The sequence below is a fragment of the Zalophus californianus genome, chromosome 2 (genome assembly GCF_009762305.2).
Source record: "Zalophus californianus isolate mZalCal1 chromosome 2, mZalCal1.pri.v2, whole genome shotgun sequence".
NCBI classification, from domain to species: Eukaryota; Metazoa; Chordata; class Mammalia; order Carnivora; family Otariidae; genus Zalophus; species Zalophus californianus.
Window position 1 is genome coordinate 29,741,941 of NC_045596.1, and position 22,548 is coordinate 29,764,488.

Consider the following 22,548-nt stretch of genomic DNA (forward strand, 5'->3'; position numbering starts at 1 on the left):
GTTTCTACGTCACAGGAATGTGTTCTCAGAGGAGATCCCTTACGTGGCTTTAGTCTGTACCCATATCTATTTTCCATTATATCCAGATGTAGGCCACTGGTTATGGAGGCCTCAAAAATACCAAAACGTACAATGATCAATATAAATGCTCTCAAATAACTTTCACTACTAAACTCACTGTATTAGTTGGTAATCTCCATGCTATAAAATATATAATCCTATCACTAATCCTCACAATACTGCTTTAGAGACATTATTTACAGTAAATAAACATTATGATTAAACTATAAAGTAAATTATATATAATTTACTAAAGGTAAATTATATTTTAAGACACAGAAATAGAAATGCCCATTCACCCAAGGTCACAGAAGTGGGAATTTGGAATGGGATGCCATGGTGCCCTGTTTGGAACCAATGTGCCTCTTTATGTACTTCAGGATGGGGACGGGGGAGAGAAGCATGCAATGATTCTAGGTCACCATTTTCTGCTGGAACTGCATCATTCTTCTTTGCTCATTGTTTTTGTTTTACAGATGACAAAAAATATGACCATTTTGGAAATGAGTAAATTATCCCATATCGTCTTCCAAGTTCCTTATTATTTTGACTCGAATGTTAACTGTGCACTAGGCGTTATTCTAATAAATTCTAAAGTATGATATCATTAAATCATAATAGCCTTATAAGGTAGAGCCTTTTTTTATCCCTTCATGCTTACAGATAAAAAGGCTGAGCACAATGTAGTTAGGAGGTACCCAAATCACAGGTGGGACCTAGCACGTACATTCTTAAGTACTATATTTGCCTCTCCGTGTGTGATTTCCTTTGACAACAACTTACTTTCCCTGGCTTATTCAGCTAGCTCACTACTCAATTTTAGAAGTTGCTTTTTCCAGGAAGACTTCCTGCCTGAATGAGGTATCCTCACACAGATTTTAATAGAACCTCATGAAATCAAGACAAGACTTGAAATGGTAAGTTACCAAATGGCTGAAGCATCAAATTTTCTTATGAGTATATCGTACTTAATAGATCTTTAAAAAAATATATTGTTTATTTATTTACTTATTTAGAAAAAGTGCAGGGGGGCGGAGAGAAACCCAAGCAGACTCCTCACTGAGCATGGCTCCTGACATGGGGCTCGATCTCACAACCCCGGGATCATGACTTGAGCTGAAACCGAGTCAGATGCTTAACCGACTGTGCCACCCAGGTGCCCCCCTACTTAGCAATATTTTAAACCATTTTCCCTTTTTAAAACAAAGGATCAAAAATGATTATTCATTTTATAAACATATTTTCTTAAATATTTACATGAATTTAACTCTATAACAAACATTTAAATGGTTCATATGAAATTTTTATTTTTTATTTATTTATTTTCTTTAAAGATTTTATTTATTTATTTGAGAGAGAGAGACACAGAGAGAGAGGGAACACAAGCAGGGGGAGTGGGAGAGGGAGAAGCAGGCTTCCCGCCGAGCAGGGAGCCCAAAGTGGGGCTCGATCCCAGGACCCTGGGATCATGACCTGAGCTGAAGGCAGATGCTTAACGACTGAGCCACCTAGGCGCCCCTGGTTCATATGAAATTTTTAATTTCAATTTTGTTTTAATGCTTTTTAAACTTCCAATGTTTTTCCAACACTGGAACATTTAAAATTTTTCTTTGCCAAATTTGTTGAATCACCACATTTACAAAAAGGTTAATTTAGCTTAACTACTTGTAAATTTTCTAGCAATTAATATTTCATGGAATTATTTTTAAAAGCCTATAACAAGTTCTTTGTTGTTTGGAGTTCATCAGTTTTCTGATCTTAAGCATGCTAAAAGAGAAAAAAAAATTATCTCTAAAATTCTGGATTTGAGATTAGGTAACAAATTATTACACTATATATTTATAGATCATCATCCTAATTCTATACTGGATATTGGTTAATGTATTTTGATTTGGTCCTAATAATTTATTTTTTGCTTTGCTCCATAACTGATCCACATCAGAAGCAGCTGGGGTCCCAGTAGGGCACATCTACTCCCTATGTTTGCTTCATTTGTTCCAACTATGTTTCCTAATCTGGGTTCTTACGAAATGTGACCCTTAGAATTTTAAGATTCTAGATTAGCTGACGAACCCGTAATTGTGCAGAATAGTTTTTCCTGATTTAAAAAAAAAAAAAAAGTGCAGAAGGACTGAATAGGCAACAAAGGAAATAACCATTATTTTCATGGCTTTTATCTTTTAGTGAAGAGAAATATTACACTGGGGTAAATGTTCAAGGAAAGATCTACATGGAAAGATATTTTTTTAAATCTAATCACTAAATTAAAATACCTTTAGTCTTTTAAAAGAAGTTATTTCTGTTTGGAAAGAAAGAGATTCAAACAGTTCAATCCCAAACCCCAAAGAAATAACACCTTTACATGCTTTTCTTTTTGCTTTCAGGGGCTCAATTAAGGCACCAAAACATGCATTAATCCCAAAGTATCTAATGAGTTTTGAGTGCAAACAGATTTTCTCCTTTCCTGAAGAGATTGAACTTCAAGTCAAGATTGATGCTATGTATGTTCTCCCCCACCCCACAAGGTGAGAAGGAAAACAAATAGCCGCTTTTCTGAAAGATGCTAGGTCTTTTTTATTGATGCTCAGGGGTCATCTTGCAGTTCCTTAAATTAACTGCGACACCCCATCAGTTCCCAAACCACTGGAATTTGATTGTGTTACTAGAAAGTCTAGTTACCATGGCTCCAGACACAATCGGCCCTGGGCTCATTGTAAGTGTGTTAAAAGTGAACCTGTAAGACTAATTTGAGACTGTGATTTACCAGGCGGACTTCTGTATACACATTTAAAATTGCTTGGCCATGTGAGGGATAAGAAAATAAGTAGTATTATGCATATTTAATTGAATGGTCAATGACATTATTAAAACTCTTTAAGAAAAGTTAAAATATAAAACTTAAAGGAGAAGCACAGGGTCATTCATAATGTTTTCTTGCTGGATGTGATTTTTACTATGCTTTCCAAAGATTATTGTTGTGCTTTTGAAGCTAAAGAAGTAATTAATGTAATCACATTAAGACATAAGAAAACAAATGCTATAATTAATATAAAACAAATAAAATCCTAACCTACCTCAATATTTCTCCGGGCTTGGGTTCCACTTCTCTCATGCTGGATGGGAATTAGAGGCAAACCTCCAATTTTGGGATTTTTGGTTATAGAACGTTTTCGTTCCTTTCCAGCTGGTGGCCATATATCATTTTCATGCTGAGGAAACACAATTTCTTGCTGTTGGTGTGTGATTTTATTATGTGGTATATCATGTTATAGAGTCACTTGGCTCCTTTTCCATACATCCAAATCAAATGATCCGCTTTCCATGAGAAAGCCATTTGTAATTAAGCTGTGGACTCCTGGCAGGAGCATCGCTTGAGGATGTAAAACCCTTAAGTGAACAGAGCTTTGCGGTCTCAGTTCAATTTCTAAGTTTCAAATCCATGGCTTTTGTACTACTTATCAAATCAAAAGGAGGAAAATATTTGAGGAAACTGGCAAATCTCTTTGTGGGGAAAAAATAATACACTTGTCTATATTTCTCGGCCCCGTAATCACAGTAACTATGCATCCATTTTCTCCCTCCACCAAAGGCAACTTTAGCGTAAAAATAATTTAACCTCATAGTCCTCAATTCAACCTAAGGCACAGCTATCAGAAAAATTAGCCTCATTTTATGACCTTTTGAAAAATGTTACTCTTCCATCTAATTGAATTCCAAAGAAATTACCTTGCACACAGACATTTATACAGAAATCACTGTACAACAGAGAATGGCACATTTGTTCTCAAATTATTGACTACATATTCTGGCCAACTGAAGAGCTATAGATATGACTGGAGAAAAATTAATTTTGCATGGGGAGAAATATCCACAGGTAAAAATATAAGTCCTTGAGTGATAAATCCTTCAGATATGCATATAAAAGACAAATCTTAAAAAGAATTTTTCTACTCCTCAGGGTAGATTAACTTTTCAGAAGTTGGCAAAAGCAAACTGATTTTCAGACAACAATCTATGAAAGAAATATAGAATACCAATTATAAAATGATAAGCTTTACAGAGATGTTCTGATGAAAACTTTTTGGTAAACTATATAGCTAAATGCCTATTCTTATGATTCAACATATTCCTATCTTAAGTTGCAACTGGTATTTTAATGTGTTTTATAGCAAAGAGTTCATTTCAATTAATATTGACTGTGTACCCATATATAATGGCGAGATTATATTGAGGGATATACTGCCAGACTTGGTGCTTATCAGTGTGCATAATCTCATTAATGTGTATCATAAAAATTTATACAATCTCACTTAACATATATAACTATAATCTTATTTAATCTTCACTGATCCTACAGTGTAGATCTTTATTACTAGATTGTCTATGCATCAGATCTGCCCTTGAATTTTAGTGAAGCCTTTATTTTGGTTCAGCAAATCTGTAATGGTAAGTTATTAAATATTTCAGAGAGAAAGTTACAAGCTTTGTAATGCTATATTTATGTCACAGCCCCAAACTTGGTAAAAATAATTTTGATATTATATAATTGGGATGTTCCCAACATGTAAAGCTCCAAGAAAACTGGCTGGAAAGGAATTCATTAAGCCTATGGATTATGCTTACACTTTTACTCACTCATGTATAATGCATGTGCTAAATGATAATCAGAGAAACGTAAGAGCAAACACAGTCTCAAATACGTATTTCTTTTTCTGACATGATATATACTACGTTGTGTATACTAATTCGTTCTTACCAGACTGATCCAAGAGGTATTTTTCCCAACATGCAAAACACCGTACCTAGTAATACATTCCGACATTTATAGTTATTTGTAAGTGACCCCAAGAGTCATACTGCATGGATCATACAGCTGAGGATCTTACGTTCATTATTATACCCATGATCACACCCCAAAATCTTCAGTTCTATCTCCCACTTTCTATTTTTTCCCATCCATCCAGCTTTGAGGCATAAGTGACAGAATTACAGGATACTGAAAATACACAATGTGATGATTTGATCTATGTATACACTGTGAAAGGATTCTCCTCCATCAAGTCAATTAAGACATCTATCATCTCATTTATTTTGGTGAGAACATTTAACTTCTACTCAACAAATTTCAGTGATACAGTATAGTATTAATGATCTCAACAGTGACCGTGTTCTACATGAGATCCTCAAACCTTGTTCATCTTACAGCTGAAAGTGTGTACCCTTTTACCAACCTCTCCTTACTTCCCCACCCAGCAACCACTTTTCCACTCTCTGTTTCTAGGAGTTCAACTCTTATTTTTAGATTCCATATGTAAGTGATACTTGCAGTCTTTGTGTGGCTTATTTCACTCAGCATAATGCCCTCCAAGTTCATCCATGTTGTCAGAAATGACAAGGTGTCTTTCTTATTTAAGGGTGAATAATGTTTAATTGTGTGTGTGTACACACACATTTTCTTTAGCCATTCATCCTTGGACTTAGATCATTTGACAGGACCTAAGGTCACTTACATACCTTTGCAATTGTGAATAATGCTGCAATGAACATGAGTCTGTCTCGCTCTTTCTGACCTTGACCTCTTACCTTTCCAGCTAACAATTTAGTTTTATTCACTTTAGACTCCTTGAGACCTCCAGTCTAGTCCCTGCCATCATCCTACTTTCCACACACCCCCACCGTCACAGAGTTCATAGTCATGCGGTATAATCACCTCCTTATAAATACCTTCAAGTCCTGTGCTACTCTCCTCTCATCACACTTGCCTGGCAAAGCCCCCATCCTAGTGAAACCCAATTCTCCTTAGTCTATGGGTGCCTACCAACTGATGAAGAGAAAAGATGGTCACGCTACAGATGCATCTCACTTTAAATTTAACCTTAAAGTTCAGGCAAGCACTCAGCATTAAGGTGAAGTTCTACTGAGGTGCAATTGGCTTCCTTACTCTCTGGAGATTATTTCTCACCTTTCCTCCACCCCTACACTTCCAATATCCCTCCCTAACTCATTGAAGGTGAGCTCACTGATTTCATTTTAAAAACCACTAGTAATCACTGAAGAACTTCATTTTCCCACCGTGAAATATACTACTCTCCCTGCATCTTTTAGCCATATAAATGAGGCTCCCTTTTCTTCCCACTATTTACTCTGGCTACAAATAACTTTTCTTCAGTCAAAAGTGCTCAACAGGCTACAATATATAGTCAATAATAATGTGTGACACTCTGGTATACAACGATTTTTTCAGCAACGATGAACATATGTGCACTTGTTCACACTGCTCCATGTCTGCTCGGGGCCTCTGCTGGTTTAATAATCGCTTTCCTCAAAATAAGGCAAAAACAGAGAGGGAGGCAAACCATAAAAGACTCTTAACTACAGAGAACAAACTGAGGGATGATGGAGGGTGGGGGATGGGTAAAACAGGTGACAGGCATTAGGGAAGGCACTTGCGATGAGCCCATTGCGTGTGGAATATGTAAGGGATGAATCACTACATTCTACTCCTGAAACCAGGGCTATACTATATGTTAACTAACTTGAATTTAAATAAAAACTTGGAAGGAAAAAAAAAATCACTTTCCTCTTCTGTCAATTTTTTCTTCCAATTACTGAATTTTCTCCATTAGCATCTGTGCAAAGTGCATACCCTTCCATCTTAAAGACAAATAAACTGAAACCCCAAAACCTACCCTGACCTCGCCTTTCTCTCTAGTCACACAGCCTTATTTATCTGTATAGCAAATTCCTTGACTGGATTTTCTATACTGGTTATCTGTTTTTTCTTCCTCGCCACGCTTCTCATTTCTTTTGTTTTGTTTTTTTTTTCTCCTCGGCTTGACCTTTAAAGTTTGGAATGCCCCAGGGCCGCTGCTTTTGTCCTTTTTCTTTCTTCCTCTCCCGCATCATACCCTCCTTTCATTTTATATTCTCATATCTACCCCAAATTCAGGGCTTTCAATGCAAACTGAACACTGACTTCCCCCAAATTTACACTGCAACCCCAAATTTTCATCTGAGGGTTTGTTTTTTTAATTTAAATAATCTCTACACCCAACGTGGGGCTTGAACTCACAATCCTGAGATCAAGAGGCACATGCCCTTCCAACAGAGCCAGCCGGTCACCCTTTGCCTGAGTTTCTGATCTATAGATCCAATTTTGCTATTCAGCATATTATTTGTATGTCTAACAGGCATCTCCAATTTCATATGGCTGAAAGAGAATTCTCAATTTTCTTCTGCATCTCTGATCTTATCACTTCTACTTGCCAGTTGCCCAAGGCTAGAAAAAAATCCCAGGACTCTTCCTTGATTTGTACTCCTTCTCTCAAACCGCTGTCGCCAATCAATCTGCAAATTCTGCTGGCTCCACCTTCAACTACTCTTGGATCTTAAAGGTCTCACTGTGTCCACTGTTACCACCCTAGTCTGAGCTGCCCATCTTTTCACAGCTGTTCTTCCTGCTTCCATCTTGGACCCCCAATAGTGTGCCCTCAACAAACTAAATTATTATTTCTTCAGTTAACATAAGTCAGATCAAATCCTTCTCCTGTTCCCCATACTCCTAAACGGGGACTATACGATCTGCTTAGTGGCTTCCTCATCTTCTACATCTTTGTGCACACAGCCCTTCACGATGTTCATGGAAGCACACCTCAGGACCTTGTTGTTGCTGGCCCCTGTAACTGGAATGCTCTCCCCACTCCTCCATACCTGCATGATTTGCTCCCTAATTTCAGACAGGTCTCCGCACAACTGTCAGCTATTTGGAAAGGCATTTTCCTGAGAACCTCTCCTAGTTAGTGCCCTTCCTTACCTCAGTCACACCCATTCCTTTCCCTTATTTTATTAAACTAATATCTATTTGAAATTCTGTCAAATTATTTATGTTCTCTCCCCTTTCTTATTTTAGAAATATTGAGAGAGCGAGCGAGCAAGCATACAAGCAGGAGGAGCAGCAGAGGGAAAGGGAGAAGCAGGCTCCCAACTGAGCAGGGAGCCCAGTGTGGGGCTCAATGTACTTTGTAAATGGTACTGGGTTCTCCGGGGCAGGTGTCCGTACAGGTCTTACGAGACTGACAGAGCCCTTCTTCTCATGGAGTTTACGTTTTAGTAGGAGAGGCAGAAATGAAAATTCTAATTACACAACGCTTTCTAATCAGAAATACAACTGATGTACAGAATGTTCAGGGTTCCTATAGGCTGAACGTCTGACTGGTCGGAAGATGAGGGAGAATTTCTCTGAGAATGTGACACATAAGTGAAAATCTAGAGGGTTTCTGAATCAGGGTGCAGATGGGGTTGGATATTAGAAAAGTATTCTGCACACCCTAAAGAACTCCTTATAAGGAGCACTTATTGTGTGTGTGTGTGTGTGTTGATATATATATATATATATATACATCTCAACATTTGCTAGTTTCCTGTCTCCCTATGGAAGTGAGCCATTAAATCCTTAAATCCAAGAAGGCCTTTGTGTTTATCTTAATCCAAAGAAGTGGAACGAGCAGAGGAAAAGTAATTGGGCTGAATCTCTAGGGCCAAGACAATGAAGGATAGATGAGGCAGGGGGAAAGAAGTTGGCCATGAGAGCAACCTTTGCTTTCTGGTTATTTCTATTTATACCTTGATTTTCAACCACAGAGTCTAGTGACTTCCATTATAAAAGCAAAAAAATCAGAGTAGTTGTACCACAGACACTGTAATAGTTTTGACTCTATGGTTCCAATTTTACTAAAACACTTCAAAACTAGTTTGCTTTCTTTTTAAAATATCTGAATTTCTGAAAAGTCACAAATAAGAGGAAAAGTCTCTAAAAAAAGTTAAGTCTTTTCCTGTCTATGTGTTTTCAGGTAGTAACAGTAGCGTCAGACTGCAAAGAGCAGTGTTTATTAACCACTGGAAAGGTTAATAAATGAACAGAGAAAATGGTTTTCAAAACAAATAGGGGCCAAATTTGGGGGTGAATTAACTTCCCACTTATAAGAGAAACAGGGAAGTACATCCTCAGTAATAAAGAGTGGCAACTTAATCATTACCAGTGTATTTCAATGCTCTTTTGGGAAGCATTGCTGGGAATTCAGCCAGACAAGTTGGGGGGAAAGAAACAATCCTATTAATAGACTACATAACCCTTCCCCCAAAGACACAGTCCTCCCATAGGGAGGAGACTAAATGGGGAATTGAGTATAGGTAGTAGCTTCTGGCACCTCTGGGTTTAAACCACTAACTAAATATATGTGCTGAGCTAGTTAGAGAATCTTCATTACCTTTATTCCCTCATCTACAAGCAACACCATGCATGGTTTGCTACAAAGAATACATGAGTTAACTCTTCTGAAGAATCCAGCACACAGTAAGTATTAAAGGAATATAGGCTCCTGTCCTTATTTCTGGAAAGGCTAGAGTAGGGGGCAGGGGAGTAGGCGGCCATAGGGAGAACAAGAAAGAAAACAGCACACTTTTCTAAATGAAGATGAATGTGGGACTCTGGTAAAACAAGTTCCTCCTTCTTATACTACCATCTTGAAGCAGTACACCTCTCCTAAGGTAAGGAGTTGCTGGAGTGCCAACAAAAGACTCACCAAAGAGAGTAAGCTCTCTTTCTAAGAGTAATGGATAAATTCGGATTCTCATATATTTTAAAAATATATAAATGAGAAAATAGAAGCATACACATAAACTCTTATTAAAAACGCTTTGCACATCACATTAACATTTCCTAGGAGCAGTGGTTATTCTTTGCTGGAGAGGTGAAACAGAGATCGTACCTGGGCAATGAAAACATTGGCCATCCACTCCATCTGAGTTTGTAGACTATCACAACAAATGTGCCTGTAAAACAAGGTTTATAAAATACATAATTCAAAAAGACAGCAGACTGTTCTCTGGTGTATTTTTTGGTTATTAAGTGATCAGAAACCTCTTTGGATTTCTCCTGATTCATGACTTAATGCAATCAAAATGGGAGTATTTCAGTATAAGTTGCTTCAGGCTTCTGTTAAATGTACATTAAAGTAATAGTAAAATATGCTAGTTTAAACAAAATACAGCTACAGGCTTTGGTAACTGCTGACAAGTGGTCAGCAATATTTTTGGAAAGGCAGAAAGGTCAACGTATTTACTTTTTCAGGTACATGATGTTAAACATCTTTTTCCCCAGAAATTCTGAGCTTAAGAAGAAAAATATGTGCACATTTCCTTAAGAGCAGACATTTAAAAAAGGCTTAGTCTCCATCATAAGGATTATAAACATAAATACCCACAAAACTCATGAACTAAATGAAAAACTACTACCGCATGTCCAATAACAGATTCAGTAACCTTTTATTGAAAACCTATGTAAAACAGAGATCTTGCCCTCAAGGTTCACATAGTCTATGAGAGGAGCTAGGCATGTAAACCAATAAATTAGAACACAGTGAGAGAAAGAGAAAGTCAAGTTGAACACAAATATAGAAAGAGCACACTTGGGGATGCAGTAAAGGATTCTTACAAAAGGAAAATTCAGTAAGTGATGTTAAAATGACACGGACATTTCAAGGTAATTATGTATTTTTATTCCTGCATGAAAAATAATTTGTAAAAATGTTAAAATGAAATTTGTAAAAAATTCTTGCTTCTTTCATTAGATTCTCACAAAGACATTGTCCCTTTCCACTACCATGTCCAAAAAAACCTGCCCTCTCTATTATTAAGCACCCATGTGTGCAAAACACTACAGAAACTGAGAAGTAAGTAAGTAATGATTAGAGGTAAGAGTTATCTGATAAGACTTTTGGGGCATGTGAGCTATAGTTTGAAGGAAGAATGACCGTTGAGTCCAGCACATTAGCAGTGTGGGAGAAGGCTCAGCAGAGCAACTACATACATTCAACATGGAAAGATGAAGGAGCAAGGAGCAAGGAATGTATGGTGAATTAAAGAGAGATTACTGTTTTACCCTTAATTAAAAAAAAAAAAAAAAAAAAAGGAAAGCCATGGGAAATAAAGCTGATGGAGCCTCATATTAAAGGGCCTTGTGTGCTGTGCCAACAATTCTGCACTTTATTCTGTAGAACAGCATTAACGCAGGAAAGAAACACAATGCATTTTAGGAAGCCCCTTTGGTGGCTAGAGAATATTCTAGAAAACAAAAGTAAAATCAGAGGCATAAAGAGCACTTAGGATAACTGGAATAATCCACACAGATGAAGGCACAGCCTGATCAGAGAGACAATTAAGAGGCGGATCCCGTGTGGTTTAGTGGTTGGTTAGACACAGCTAGGGTGGGAGAAGGAGACATACAGTACAATCTCTAGGGAGACTGGCTAGATCCGGTGACATCAATGGAAAAAAGTACATATTTGCAAAGAAAAGGTTTGAGGCCAATTTTTTTTTTTTTATACTAAGTTTTGGCTAGTTGTTATCCTTTATATAAAACTGGATTCTGCCTGCTTATCCCATAAAAGCTGGGGAATTCCACACTCACATATTAACTAGGGAGAAATCAGATGTAGTTTCTCTCAGGAGGGCACTAGCAAGTAGGACACCTGGGATTGAAATGGACCTAAACCTTGAAGCAAATCTATTTTCTTCTTCTCAAAGTATTTAAAAAAAAAAATTCACTTTGGTGAAACATTTCCTGTCTGTAGATCTATCTGCCAATAATATTATTTGTTTACTGAAGTTATCAATATATCAAATCAAAAACTGTCAGCTGTTAACTTACCAGTGATGTTTTTCAGAATACGCTGTCAATCCCCAACTAAATCAGATGGGAAAAAACACACACACATACATATTAAAAAAGAAATTGTACAAAACTGAAAACAGGATTAGATATTAAGGAGATATTCAACGGTGGCAATGTATAACAGAACAGACAGAAGTGATGATTCAATGGGTATGACTGATCTCGAGCTTAATGATAAGTGAGGGGTTTGGCTACAAATTTAAATATGCTCAAGGGTGACGGAGGGAAGGGGTCTTATGACGTCATGGGAAAGTGAGGAAAATCTCTTAGAAGATACCCTTGGCTGAGCAAGGATAGATATCTAGGAAAATGGCCAAAACAAGATATATACCTTCTCCTACTGATATTGTGGGAAATTAAAGAACGTGTCAACAACAACACAGGTGTATGCGCTGGGTTTATACATTAAGCATGTAGGCAAAAATGAGAAAAATTTTCAGTAACAGAAACCCAAAGTAAGCATCTAACAGTTCATGAAAATGTTTCATAAGTATTTGTGAAAACATTAATTAGCTAATCAAATTACATTGTGACTAGAAAGTATGGCATAAAGCACAGGCTGGCATGATTCAAGGGTTGAAGAGAAGGACAATGTATGAGGGTCCACTTCCTCTCCACCATCTGGGTGCTGTGGGTTTACTACCAAATTTGGCAAAACAACAAGGGCAAATTACACAGCCAGGCATCAAGAGGCTGTTTTCCTGTGTGCAGAATTGTCTGGAACATTCCTTATGCCCCCAGGTTGTGCAACTGATCAAGGAATGGAGTGCAGAGAAAAACCCAGGTGTTCTTCAGTAGATAGGGCCTTCTGGGGATTTCTTCCTTTATGCAGCAGAGATGCCATCACCAAGGAATAGGACTTCAGTGGGAACATCATGCTTTTTTATCTGCCCACAGAAGTTCCCTCGATCTGCAACAGGTCCCCTGCCATGTCTGTGACAGCTCAGAGATTTTGTCTATAGCTTAATTTATAAAAAGTCTGATTAATGCCTCTGACCTCCAAATCCTTAGATACATATTCCTACAACTTCCACTTTTCAAAAACCCTTCCCTTTCAAACTTTACCTTGTTGGAGGCTTCATTTTCTTTTTCACTCCAAGATAAAACTTCACTGAACCAAGAGCAAACATTTTGTCATATTTACTACTCTGTAAGGAAAACAAAATCATTTGTAATTAAATAGACTTTATAAATATCTATTTTCCTTTAGTATTAATGACTGGGTTTAGAATTATTTAGTTCTCTAATGTTTTAGGGATGTTATACTAAGTTTTTAGTACATGAAGACTGTTCTGATTACAAGGTTATAAATTTAAATAGGAAATTTTGGATATACATGTATGCTTATATGTATATACATATACACAGACAATTTTTTATTCAAGACACCTGGGACCAGATATAAATCAGAACTGATAATTTTTCAATTTTTTCACATTTTAAAAATAGAATCATGTGCAATATTATGTAATTCCATCAATGTTGTCTGGGGCAGCACCCTGCACTCATATAACTAAGACAACTACCTTCATGTTAGGTTTTGTTGCCAAATGCATTATGATTTTCTGTACTTTTTGGATTTCAGATGATGAAAACAATGGTATATATTGAACTATTTCAAGTATCCATATTAATAACATTTTTCACAAATATTTAATGAAAGTAGACTATTAAAAATTTACATCCACTCTGGATCAATGATCTATTCTCCATACACATCCTGACATATTTATCTGTAACTAATATTTTTTAAAAATCCTGGAACATAGGCCATGAGGCAAAACTTGAATCATTATACCTTAATTTCAGAACTTGTATCAAACCACACACACTTTATTATAGATCCTTGGATAACCTGAAATAATTTTATAAAGATAACAGCCTTGGAAATTATTATTAACACATGCTTTCCCCATACCCTAAGAATTCTGAAGGAAATCTTTTGTTTCAAAGTCTTAGGCATATAGCATTTGTAACTAAGAGCAAGGGGTTTGGGATCATAGAAACCTGGGAGCAAATCTGGCTTGCTACTTAAGTTTGTGACTCACGTTACTTTTCTCTGCTCTTCTTGTTTGTGAGTAAAGAGGGATAATAAAAATATTGAGTATCTCATAGGGTTATTATTAAGATTAAGTGAGTAAGGGGATGTCTGGGCAGCTCAGTCAGTTAAGTGGCTCCCTCCGGCTAAGGTCATGATCTCAGGGTACTCGGATCGAGCCCCATGTCCACATCTAGCTCCTTGCTCAGCAGGGAGTCTGCTTGTCACTCTGCCCCTCCCCTTGCTCATACTCACTCTCTCTCAAATAAATAAATAAAATCTTAAAAAAGAAGAGGGAGTAAGTAATAATCTTAATTATTAAGTAGTAAGTAATAATCTTAAAAATAATCTGAAGGATTATTCTACAGACTAAATGAGAAAAATGTCTATAAAGCATTTAATCTAGTAATTAGCATAAGTGTGCAGTAAATTACAGCTGTTGTTATTAGGAACTTAGAACACACTGCTTCAGAGACACAGTAATACACACAAGTTAGAATCCTAGGACAGTATGGAAAAGCCCATTTAGCAAATATTCGCTGAAATTTAGTACTAAGTACGAAGTACAATTAGCTGAAATTAGAACTAAGTCCTATAAAAGTTAAACTATTACTATGAAGTCTTTTCATCATGAAAGCAGTTGAATTTGAAAAGTAAAGGATAGAAAATATGTTTATAAAATTAAAAACTGCCTTTCATTGAGAAGACAGGTTAAGAGAATATAGAGGAAATATAAAGGCAAAAGCAAGCAAGATGATCAGGAATAATGCTTGGGTGACCAGTGCTCTATGGCATTAGGCCTGGTATGAACATGGCGAACTTACTCCTAGTCACTATAACCAATGTTTGCTATTATCATCATGGTGGATCATTTAAAATAGTTATTTTGGATATTTTTTGTCTTATGGCTAGATTTCTAGAAGTGGAATCACTAGGAACTTTTTTTTTTTTTTAAGAATAAGATTTTGGGAGCGCCAGGGTGGCTCGGTTGGTGGAGCATCAACTCTTGATTTTGGCTCAGGTTGTGATCTTAGGGTCATGGGATGGAGCCCTGCATTAGGCTCCATGCTCAGCACAGTGTCTGCTTGACCCTCTCCCTCAGCTCCCCCACCTCCCGCTCGCACTCTTGTTCTCTCTCTCAAATAAATAAATACATAACATCTTTAAAAAAAAAATAAGATTTTGGCCAAATTGATAGTGTACATTTACTTAGAATTAAACATACATTTGTATATTCATTATCAATTTTCACTTTTGATTTGGTTCACAATTTATCTGCTTTACTTGTTTGAATTAGTTTTGTATATATGAAATAAGAAATTGTCTTGTCTTTTTAAATGAAATATTCTACACAAACTGCTGTTTGCCTTAATTTTGCTGTTTACTTTTATCATTTTTAGGAAGTCATATTGATCTTTTCTTTTGAACTTTCTTAACTATCTCTTCAACTTTAAAGGGTTCTCACATAGCTGACAAATACTGAACTGCATGGCCATGGAATTTGAAGGGTTGCTATTTTTAAAGTTTTACTTCTTTTGTCAATCTGGAATATATATTTCATACACAGTGTAGATTAGAATTTAAATTGAAAAATTTTAAGAATTATCCCAGCCCTATTAAACAAAGCTTTCTTTAGACATCCATTTATGGTGGCATATTTATCAAAAACAAATCTTAATATACATGTAGGTCTTTTACCTGACTTTATAGTACCACTGCTATGTCTGTTCATTTTTATTCCAGGATCATATTTATCTCAGCTATTTCAGCTTTACTGTATAACCATGATCGCTGGATGGAAAATACTACACAATTATTTTGTTTTTTATACACCAAAATGTTTGCAAGTATTCTTATCTGTTTACACTTTGAGGTGATTATCAAATCATTTCTGCCAGATTCTAAAAATAATTCCTTTGGGATTTTGAAAAGAATTACATTAAACCTATCGATAAATATTAGTAGACTTTACATAAATTTTAATTCTACCAGTGAAGTTCTGTAGTTTCCCTCATAACGCCTGTACTTCTTGCTAAGATCATCTTCTGGTAGTTTATGTGTTTTGTCTTTTTATTCTGACTGAGGACTGGTTTTGGGGTACTGATTTTGTAGCGTGCTACTTTACTGAATGTTAAGGAGCAGCACCGAAGTCTAATAAAGAACAGTGAGGTAGCTTTGTAAGGCAGTGAGTATTCCATGTAGGGAAGAGTCAAAGCAAGGAGAATTTAGGAACGTATCCAGTAGTGGAGCCTCCCGGCCACACCTGTCAGAGATTCTATCAGACCGCAGCTGAGGGGGATTGCCCTCCTAGCTGAGACAGTGAGTCCCCTGGACTCAGTCCCAAGGGAGGCGGCCAGGTAAGGTGAGAGACAGTATGACGGGATCTGCACAGTTCAGAATGAGAGCAGTAGTGCTGAAGCAGGTAGTCTTCATTTACAACAGGACATCAATAATGCCAGGACTGCCTACATTTTGACATACTTTTGGCAATAGAGTCTGAAATCATACAAGAGATTCTCCTGACATGCAGGCTCATTACTTTATACCATAAATCCTGTCCAAAAAGAACACTAATGACAGAATTTGAGAGGAAATCAGCAGTGGTGGAAAGAATGCTTTTTAAGTTTCTGTCTTTAAACTGAATATGCATAAAGTGGAACTGTAAGGATACTAACAGAAAGTTCTATAAAAAGAAATCTCATTTGGCAAGATAACTTTACTGTTGGTTTATTACAGTTCTCTCTTTTGGTATGTGTATTTTCTGGAGAATTTCTTCAAGAAGCTCAATATACTAGACTGTTAGGAAGTCTCTAATGTGTTACTTCAGGCACTATAATTCAAAATAAAGTTTTTAACTAAGCCAATTAAATTAGTGTGCTTAAAAAATTATTCTTGCTCCTAAAAGGAATCTGATTAGCGCATGCAACTTTTAATAACCCCTCCCTTACCCACTTGCTTTTTTCACACCATTAACAGTATAATGGTAATATTCTTTGAAACTCCTCACCTTTTATGTAAATCAAGTCTGAAAACATTTTAATTAACATTTTCTGTACAGGGAAAACTCAAAACAAAATATATCTTCCCCTGTGTATTACCCTAATTTGTTGTTAATGAGCATTCATAAATTATCTCTAATTAACACATAGTCTTTTTAAATATACTTTTCAATTTGTAATTTCCACTTCCTTCTCAGTAAATCATTTTCTAAGTATATTCAAGCACACATATATTAATGGCAACTGTCAAAACCAGAGCCAAATGTTTATTCAAATAAGTTAGGAGGTTTTCGCTATTGCTTATTTACTGTAAAATAATTGGAAATGTTAACATTGCCAATGACTCGACCATCAATATTAAAAGAGATAGAGCAGCAACATGAAAAAATAACCGGCCACATAAAATCATGTGTTGAAAAAAAATGGTAGTTTAAGGAAAACCATAAGCCAAGTCTCCTCTGCTTGCCTGAATGTGCTAATTAAAGTATCAGTTGCATTAATTTATTCTGACAGATGTACAAATACAACTTTTAAGCACAATAATCATAATTCCATAACCTGGGGTCACTGTTATAAAAACAAAATGTGTTCAACGTCCTTAAAATGCACTTTCTGACAAATAGTGTATCTCACACTTACATATGGAATTTAAAAAAGTTGAAATCATAGCAGAAAGTATAATGGTTGTTGTCAGGAGTTGGGGGTGGGGAAATGGAGAGATATTGGTCAAAGGGTACAAATTTTCAGTTATGCAAAATGAATGTCCTGGAGATCTACGGTATAGCATGATGACTACAGTTAATATTGTACCTTCTACTTGAAATTTGCTGAGAGTACATCTTAAATGTTCTCAACACACACACACACACACACACCCGCAAAGCCAACAGATAACTATGTGAGGTAATGGGTATGTTAATTAGCTTGACTGAAGTAATCGTTTCACAATGTGCAGTGTATCAAAACATCATCTTGTACAGCGTAAATATATACAATTTTTTGTCAACTATACCTCAGTAAAGCTGGGAAAAAGAAGTATTTCAAATGTCAAAAAACAAAAAACCACTCTTTAAAGACCAACTCGATACTGTCACTCTATGAATTGTCTTAGACTGAGTAGGTTCAACCTTTCAAAAAGATATAAATTCTTAAATCATATTCTGTTAAAGTGTATGAGATTCTTTCTCTCACAAAAATCAATCCATCTGAAAAAAAAAAAATCACTTGTCCATGAACAAGCTTCCTGCGGCAGATTTTTAAATTTACATTAGCTTGGGGGAAAACACTTAAAAAAACGAATTGTATGGATTGCCATATCTGGGAATCTTTGGTACTGCTTAAATGAAAAAGACTTATCCACCAAGTTAAAATAATGCAAAATTATTATTTGTTTAGTAAGTCCCTGCATGGAGCCTTTGGAATCTGACACTTGGGAATGAATACTCTGCTGCTCACTGGCTATGGGATCTTGGGCAAGTTATGCAGTATCTTGGTAAGTGTAGTTTCTTCACCTGTAAAGTGGGAATAATTATAGTACTAATTTCGTAGGGTTATTATAAAGGTAAAATGAGATAATCCAAGTGAAATGTATAGAACTCTACTTTTTATAGAACAACCTTCTGTTGCTACACAATAGAAGTGTTGGTTCCTTGGGGCGCCTGGGTGGCTCAGTTGTTGGGCATCTGCCTTCGGCTCAGGTCATGATCCCGGGGTCCTGGGATAGAGCCCCGCATCTGGCTCCCTGCTCAGCGGGAAGCCTGCTTCTCCCTCTCCCACTCCCCCTGCTTGTGTTCCTGCTGTCACTATCTCTCTCTCTCTGTCAAATAAATAAATAAAGTAAAATCTTAAATAAATAAATAAGGAAAGAAGAAAAGAAAGAAAGGAAGGAAGGGAAGGGGAGGAAGGGAAGGGGAGGGAGGGGAGGGGAGGGGAGGGGAGGGAAGGGGAGGGGAGGGGAGGGGAGGGAAGGGAAGGGAAGGGAAGGAAGAAAGAAAGAAAGAAAGAAAGAAAGAAAGAAAGAAGGAAAGAAAGTGTTGGTTCCTCAGTGGGACCAAAAAGTTCAGGTTCATTTTTAAATACCTTAAGCAGATACCCAGCTACAAAAGTGACCCTTAACCAACACATTAGGTATATATATAGAAGGGCAAGGATTAAGGAAGTCAGTCTAATGAAGGTCAAAGTGGGTGACCCATTGAAGAAAACCAAAGAAAATTCAATAAGATCCAGTTCTAGATGGCTAGAATAATCAGCTGTGAAGTCCTGACTTTACTTTCATGAACACAAATCTGTTAAGTTCATGAACCTTAAAATCTGATGTGTTCAGTTCACACAACCCCAAATTCTTCTGTGCCTCACTTCTGCAAACTCCACTCTTCGTCTACTAGAAAAACTGAAGAATGATAATAAATAATAACCATCTGATACCCATACAGACTCCCTGCTGGGTCTACGAGATGGAATAATAAGGTGGGAGTTCGAGTACAGTATTTAATATAGCTCTCTGAATAGATGAGGGCTGCAGGATTCAGTGCTGTTTTGTTAGCCCCCCTGCCTAGATAGTCCACCGTCCTAATCAAAGGAAGAATGCTACTCAGATTTATTTATGCCCACATGGAGGCCTCTCTGCTGGAGGAACATACAGGGAAAGTGGTCAAAGCATGTGGGGAGCTCAACAGAAGCCATAAAAAAATGAGACCACAGAGCTTTGGAAAGCTGCCTATGAATCCTTTCTTCACAACATATTCACAGATGCTACTAGTCTGGTCTGTGTTTATACATCTCCACAACAGACCACAGCGAAGCACCACACACTTAAAGTATGCAAGCAATGTTTACCCAAATGAATTTTATAATTCAATATAAAAAAGTGCTGTCATTCTACATTTAAATTATTGTGTAGGTGTTATCTGAACCTCAAGGAAGTAGAGATGTTACTGCATACACTTGTAATCACCACCCAAAACTGGATAAAGAACATTTATTTCTCTCATCCTAGAAATAGACTTTTGCCTCAGGGCATAACATTTTTTTTCAATTTAAATTCAATTAGCCAACATATAGTACATCATTAGTTTCAGATGTAGAGTTCAGTAATTCATCAGTTGCGCATAACACCCAGTGCTCATCACGTGCCCTCCTTAATGCCCATCACCCAGTTACCCCATCCCCCCACCCATCTCCCCTTCTGCAACCCTGTTTGTTTCCTATAGTTAAGAGCCTCTCATGGTTTGTCTCCTTCTCTGATTTCTTCCCAGTTTTCCCTCCCTTCCCCTATGATCTTCTGTGCAGTTTCTTATATTCCACGTATGAGTGAAACCATATAATTGGCTTTCTCTGATTGACTTATTTTGCTCAGCATAATACCCTCCAGTTACAACCACATAATTGGTAAGATTTCATCCTTTTTGATGGTTCTTAATTTTATTGATGAAGATGCTGATTTATATGCTAGCTTATGTAACACACATTAGACTTTTCTTTAAGGACTTCTCCGCACTAAAAAATGAGAAGTGCTCAGAAAGGCTATATGCAGGGTGCCTGGGTGGCTCAGTCAGTTAAGTGTCTACCTTCAGCTCGGGTCATGATCCCAGGGTCCTGGGATGGAGCCCCACATTGGGCTCTATTGCTCAGTGGGGAGTCTGCCTCTCATTCTCCCTCTGTACTTCTCCCATCTCAAATAAATAAATAAAATCTTAAAAAAAAAAAGGCTATATGAAGTTCTTCACTGTGTTACTTAGCGTATTAATATTATATCCAGAGGCTGCAAGAAATCATCAGCTGACTGTGTGTTCTGTTTACTACAGGGCTTGACTGTCAAGAGAGGACTGACAGAGGTATGAAATGAGAATGTTAATAGCCACACAAACATGCATACATATTCAAAAACTAAATATACAACTACCTTTGAATCCTTGTAGAGAAAGAGATACCCATCTCGTAAAACAAAATACCGGTCTTGAAACTTATTTCCAGACAGTATTTTAGATGGTTCTTCTTTAATTTTCAAGACTCCTTCTTTGATACTTTCCAGGGCCCTCCTCTCTGTAAGGTACAACATTGCTTTTGTAAGTTAAGTACATTTTCATTTATTTGGAATATGATATAAAACATTTCTATATTTTGTTTTGATAATATAAAATAGTAACTTGTTTCTTTACCAGTAAGAAGCCTATGGTTAATTACTGGGAGCACCATGTGTCAGGGTATTCCTATCTACTTATAGGCCTGCCTATACTGTCCAGTTGGCTACTGGCTAATGAGCACTTGAAATGTGGTTAATCTCAACTGAGACATGCTATTAGTATGAAATATATGCCATATTTCAGAGACCTAGTACCAAAAAAAGGTAAAAATATGTTTGTAATCACCACCCAAAACTGGGTTTTATTATTATATGCTCAAATTATAATATTTTAAATGAGTTTAAATAAACTATATTAGTAAAATTAATTTTACCTGTTTTGTATCTTTTAATGTGGCTACTAAATACTTTAAACTTACTTAATTGGTTTTATTATATTTCTTTTGAACAGCTCTCGAAAAAACAGTGCAAATACAGAGGCAAAAATGGAAGCCTCTCCCAGAATTCTGATTCAGGAATCCAGGAATTCTTAGGGGACTAAAGAAAATCCTATACATCTGAACCAGGTGAGGGTAAAAAAGGCAAAACTGCTAAGGTAGAGCATTTATCAACAACTACATTTCATGTACAATACTGCCATGTCCCACACTTAGAAACATGCAACCAATTCTATAAAAATACTTTTTGGTAAGAACACCAAATCTGTACTTGTATAAATTGATCAATACAGCTCTAGTCTAAAGCTTCCTCCTCGAAATCTAGATGATACTCAACTGCCTACTTGAGAACTGAAGAACGGGGGTGGGGGCTGGGGGGAGGAACCTTAAGTCAAACAGCTATGACACAGTCACTATGGTGTCAATGCCTGTTCTTCCTGGAAAATAAGAGTAATAATACCTATCCTTCAGATTATTGTGGGCCTCCTATTAGAGAATGACCACAAAAAGATGTAGGGTGGGATACTGTTATCTGTCCAGGACCTTTAGCAATTTTCTGCTGTCAGGTGATACAATTTTTAAATATTCATGCACTGTTTCTGAAATTTACAGAGTAACTTGAGTGGTTTTAGAAAGAACTCTTAGTCTTAAATCTAACATTTCCTTGGTTTGAGGAAAACCTGTACTTCTATGACAAATACTACACAGAGGTTCACAATTATAATCAGCATAAGAAAACTAAAGTTTAAAAAACAGGAGTTCCTTGTAATCATACTCAACTATGAGCATGGCATGAATATCTGGAAGCAAAAATTCGCAAGAATAAGCATATCCCTGATGCTAAGCACAGATGTACAAACAAATGTAATTAACAAACCCCAATAGTTTTCATAATACATATACTAGCCACAGACACATTCTTTTAATCAGTGGGGAGTCTGCCTCTCATTCTGTCATACTGTCATACTAAATTGCTTCTTTATTGGTAGATGCGACTTTAATTTCTGAAAAACTGCTAAAATTTGTCTTCTCAATTATTCAATATTCAATTCCACAGAAAAATATTTCAAATGATATTTTACAGCTAAATAACTTCTATTAAAATTAAAAATAACTTTTCGAATAAAAAGATGTATTTTAATACGACTGGAAGGTCAAGAAAAAAATAAACGTAAAACTATTCAGTGAAATTCATTATTACA

At 36.6% G+C, this 22,548-nt stretch overlaps 1 protein-coding gene across 6 annotated transcripts in view; it reads right to left on the bottom strand.

The window, feature by feature from the left end:
* The window catches only part of ARAP2 (ArfGAP with RhoGAP domain, ankyrin repeat and PH domain 2), a 181,962-nt gene that overhangs the window by 7,640 nt on the left and 151,774 nt on the right, over positions 1-22,548 (bottom strand). For all 6 annotated transcript variants that reach the window (XM_027598583.2, XM_027598582.2, XM_027598585.2 and 3 more), the window contains 5 exons: positions 20,730-20,869; positions 12,857-12,939; positions 11,768-11,803; positions 9,828-9,891; positions 3,135-3,269 (listed from right to left, as the gene is read on the bottom strand). In XM_027598583.2, coding sequence (XP_027454384.1) covers positions 3,135-3,269; positions 9,828-9,891; positions 11,768-11,803; positions 12,857-12,939; positions 20,730-20,869 — 458 coding nt within the window. The remainder of the gene's footprint in view (positions 1-3,134; positions 3,270-9,827; positions 9,892-11,767; positions 11,804-12,856; positions 12,940-20,729; positions 20,870-22,548) is intronic.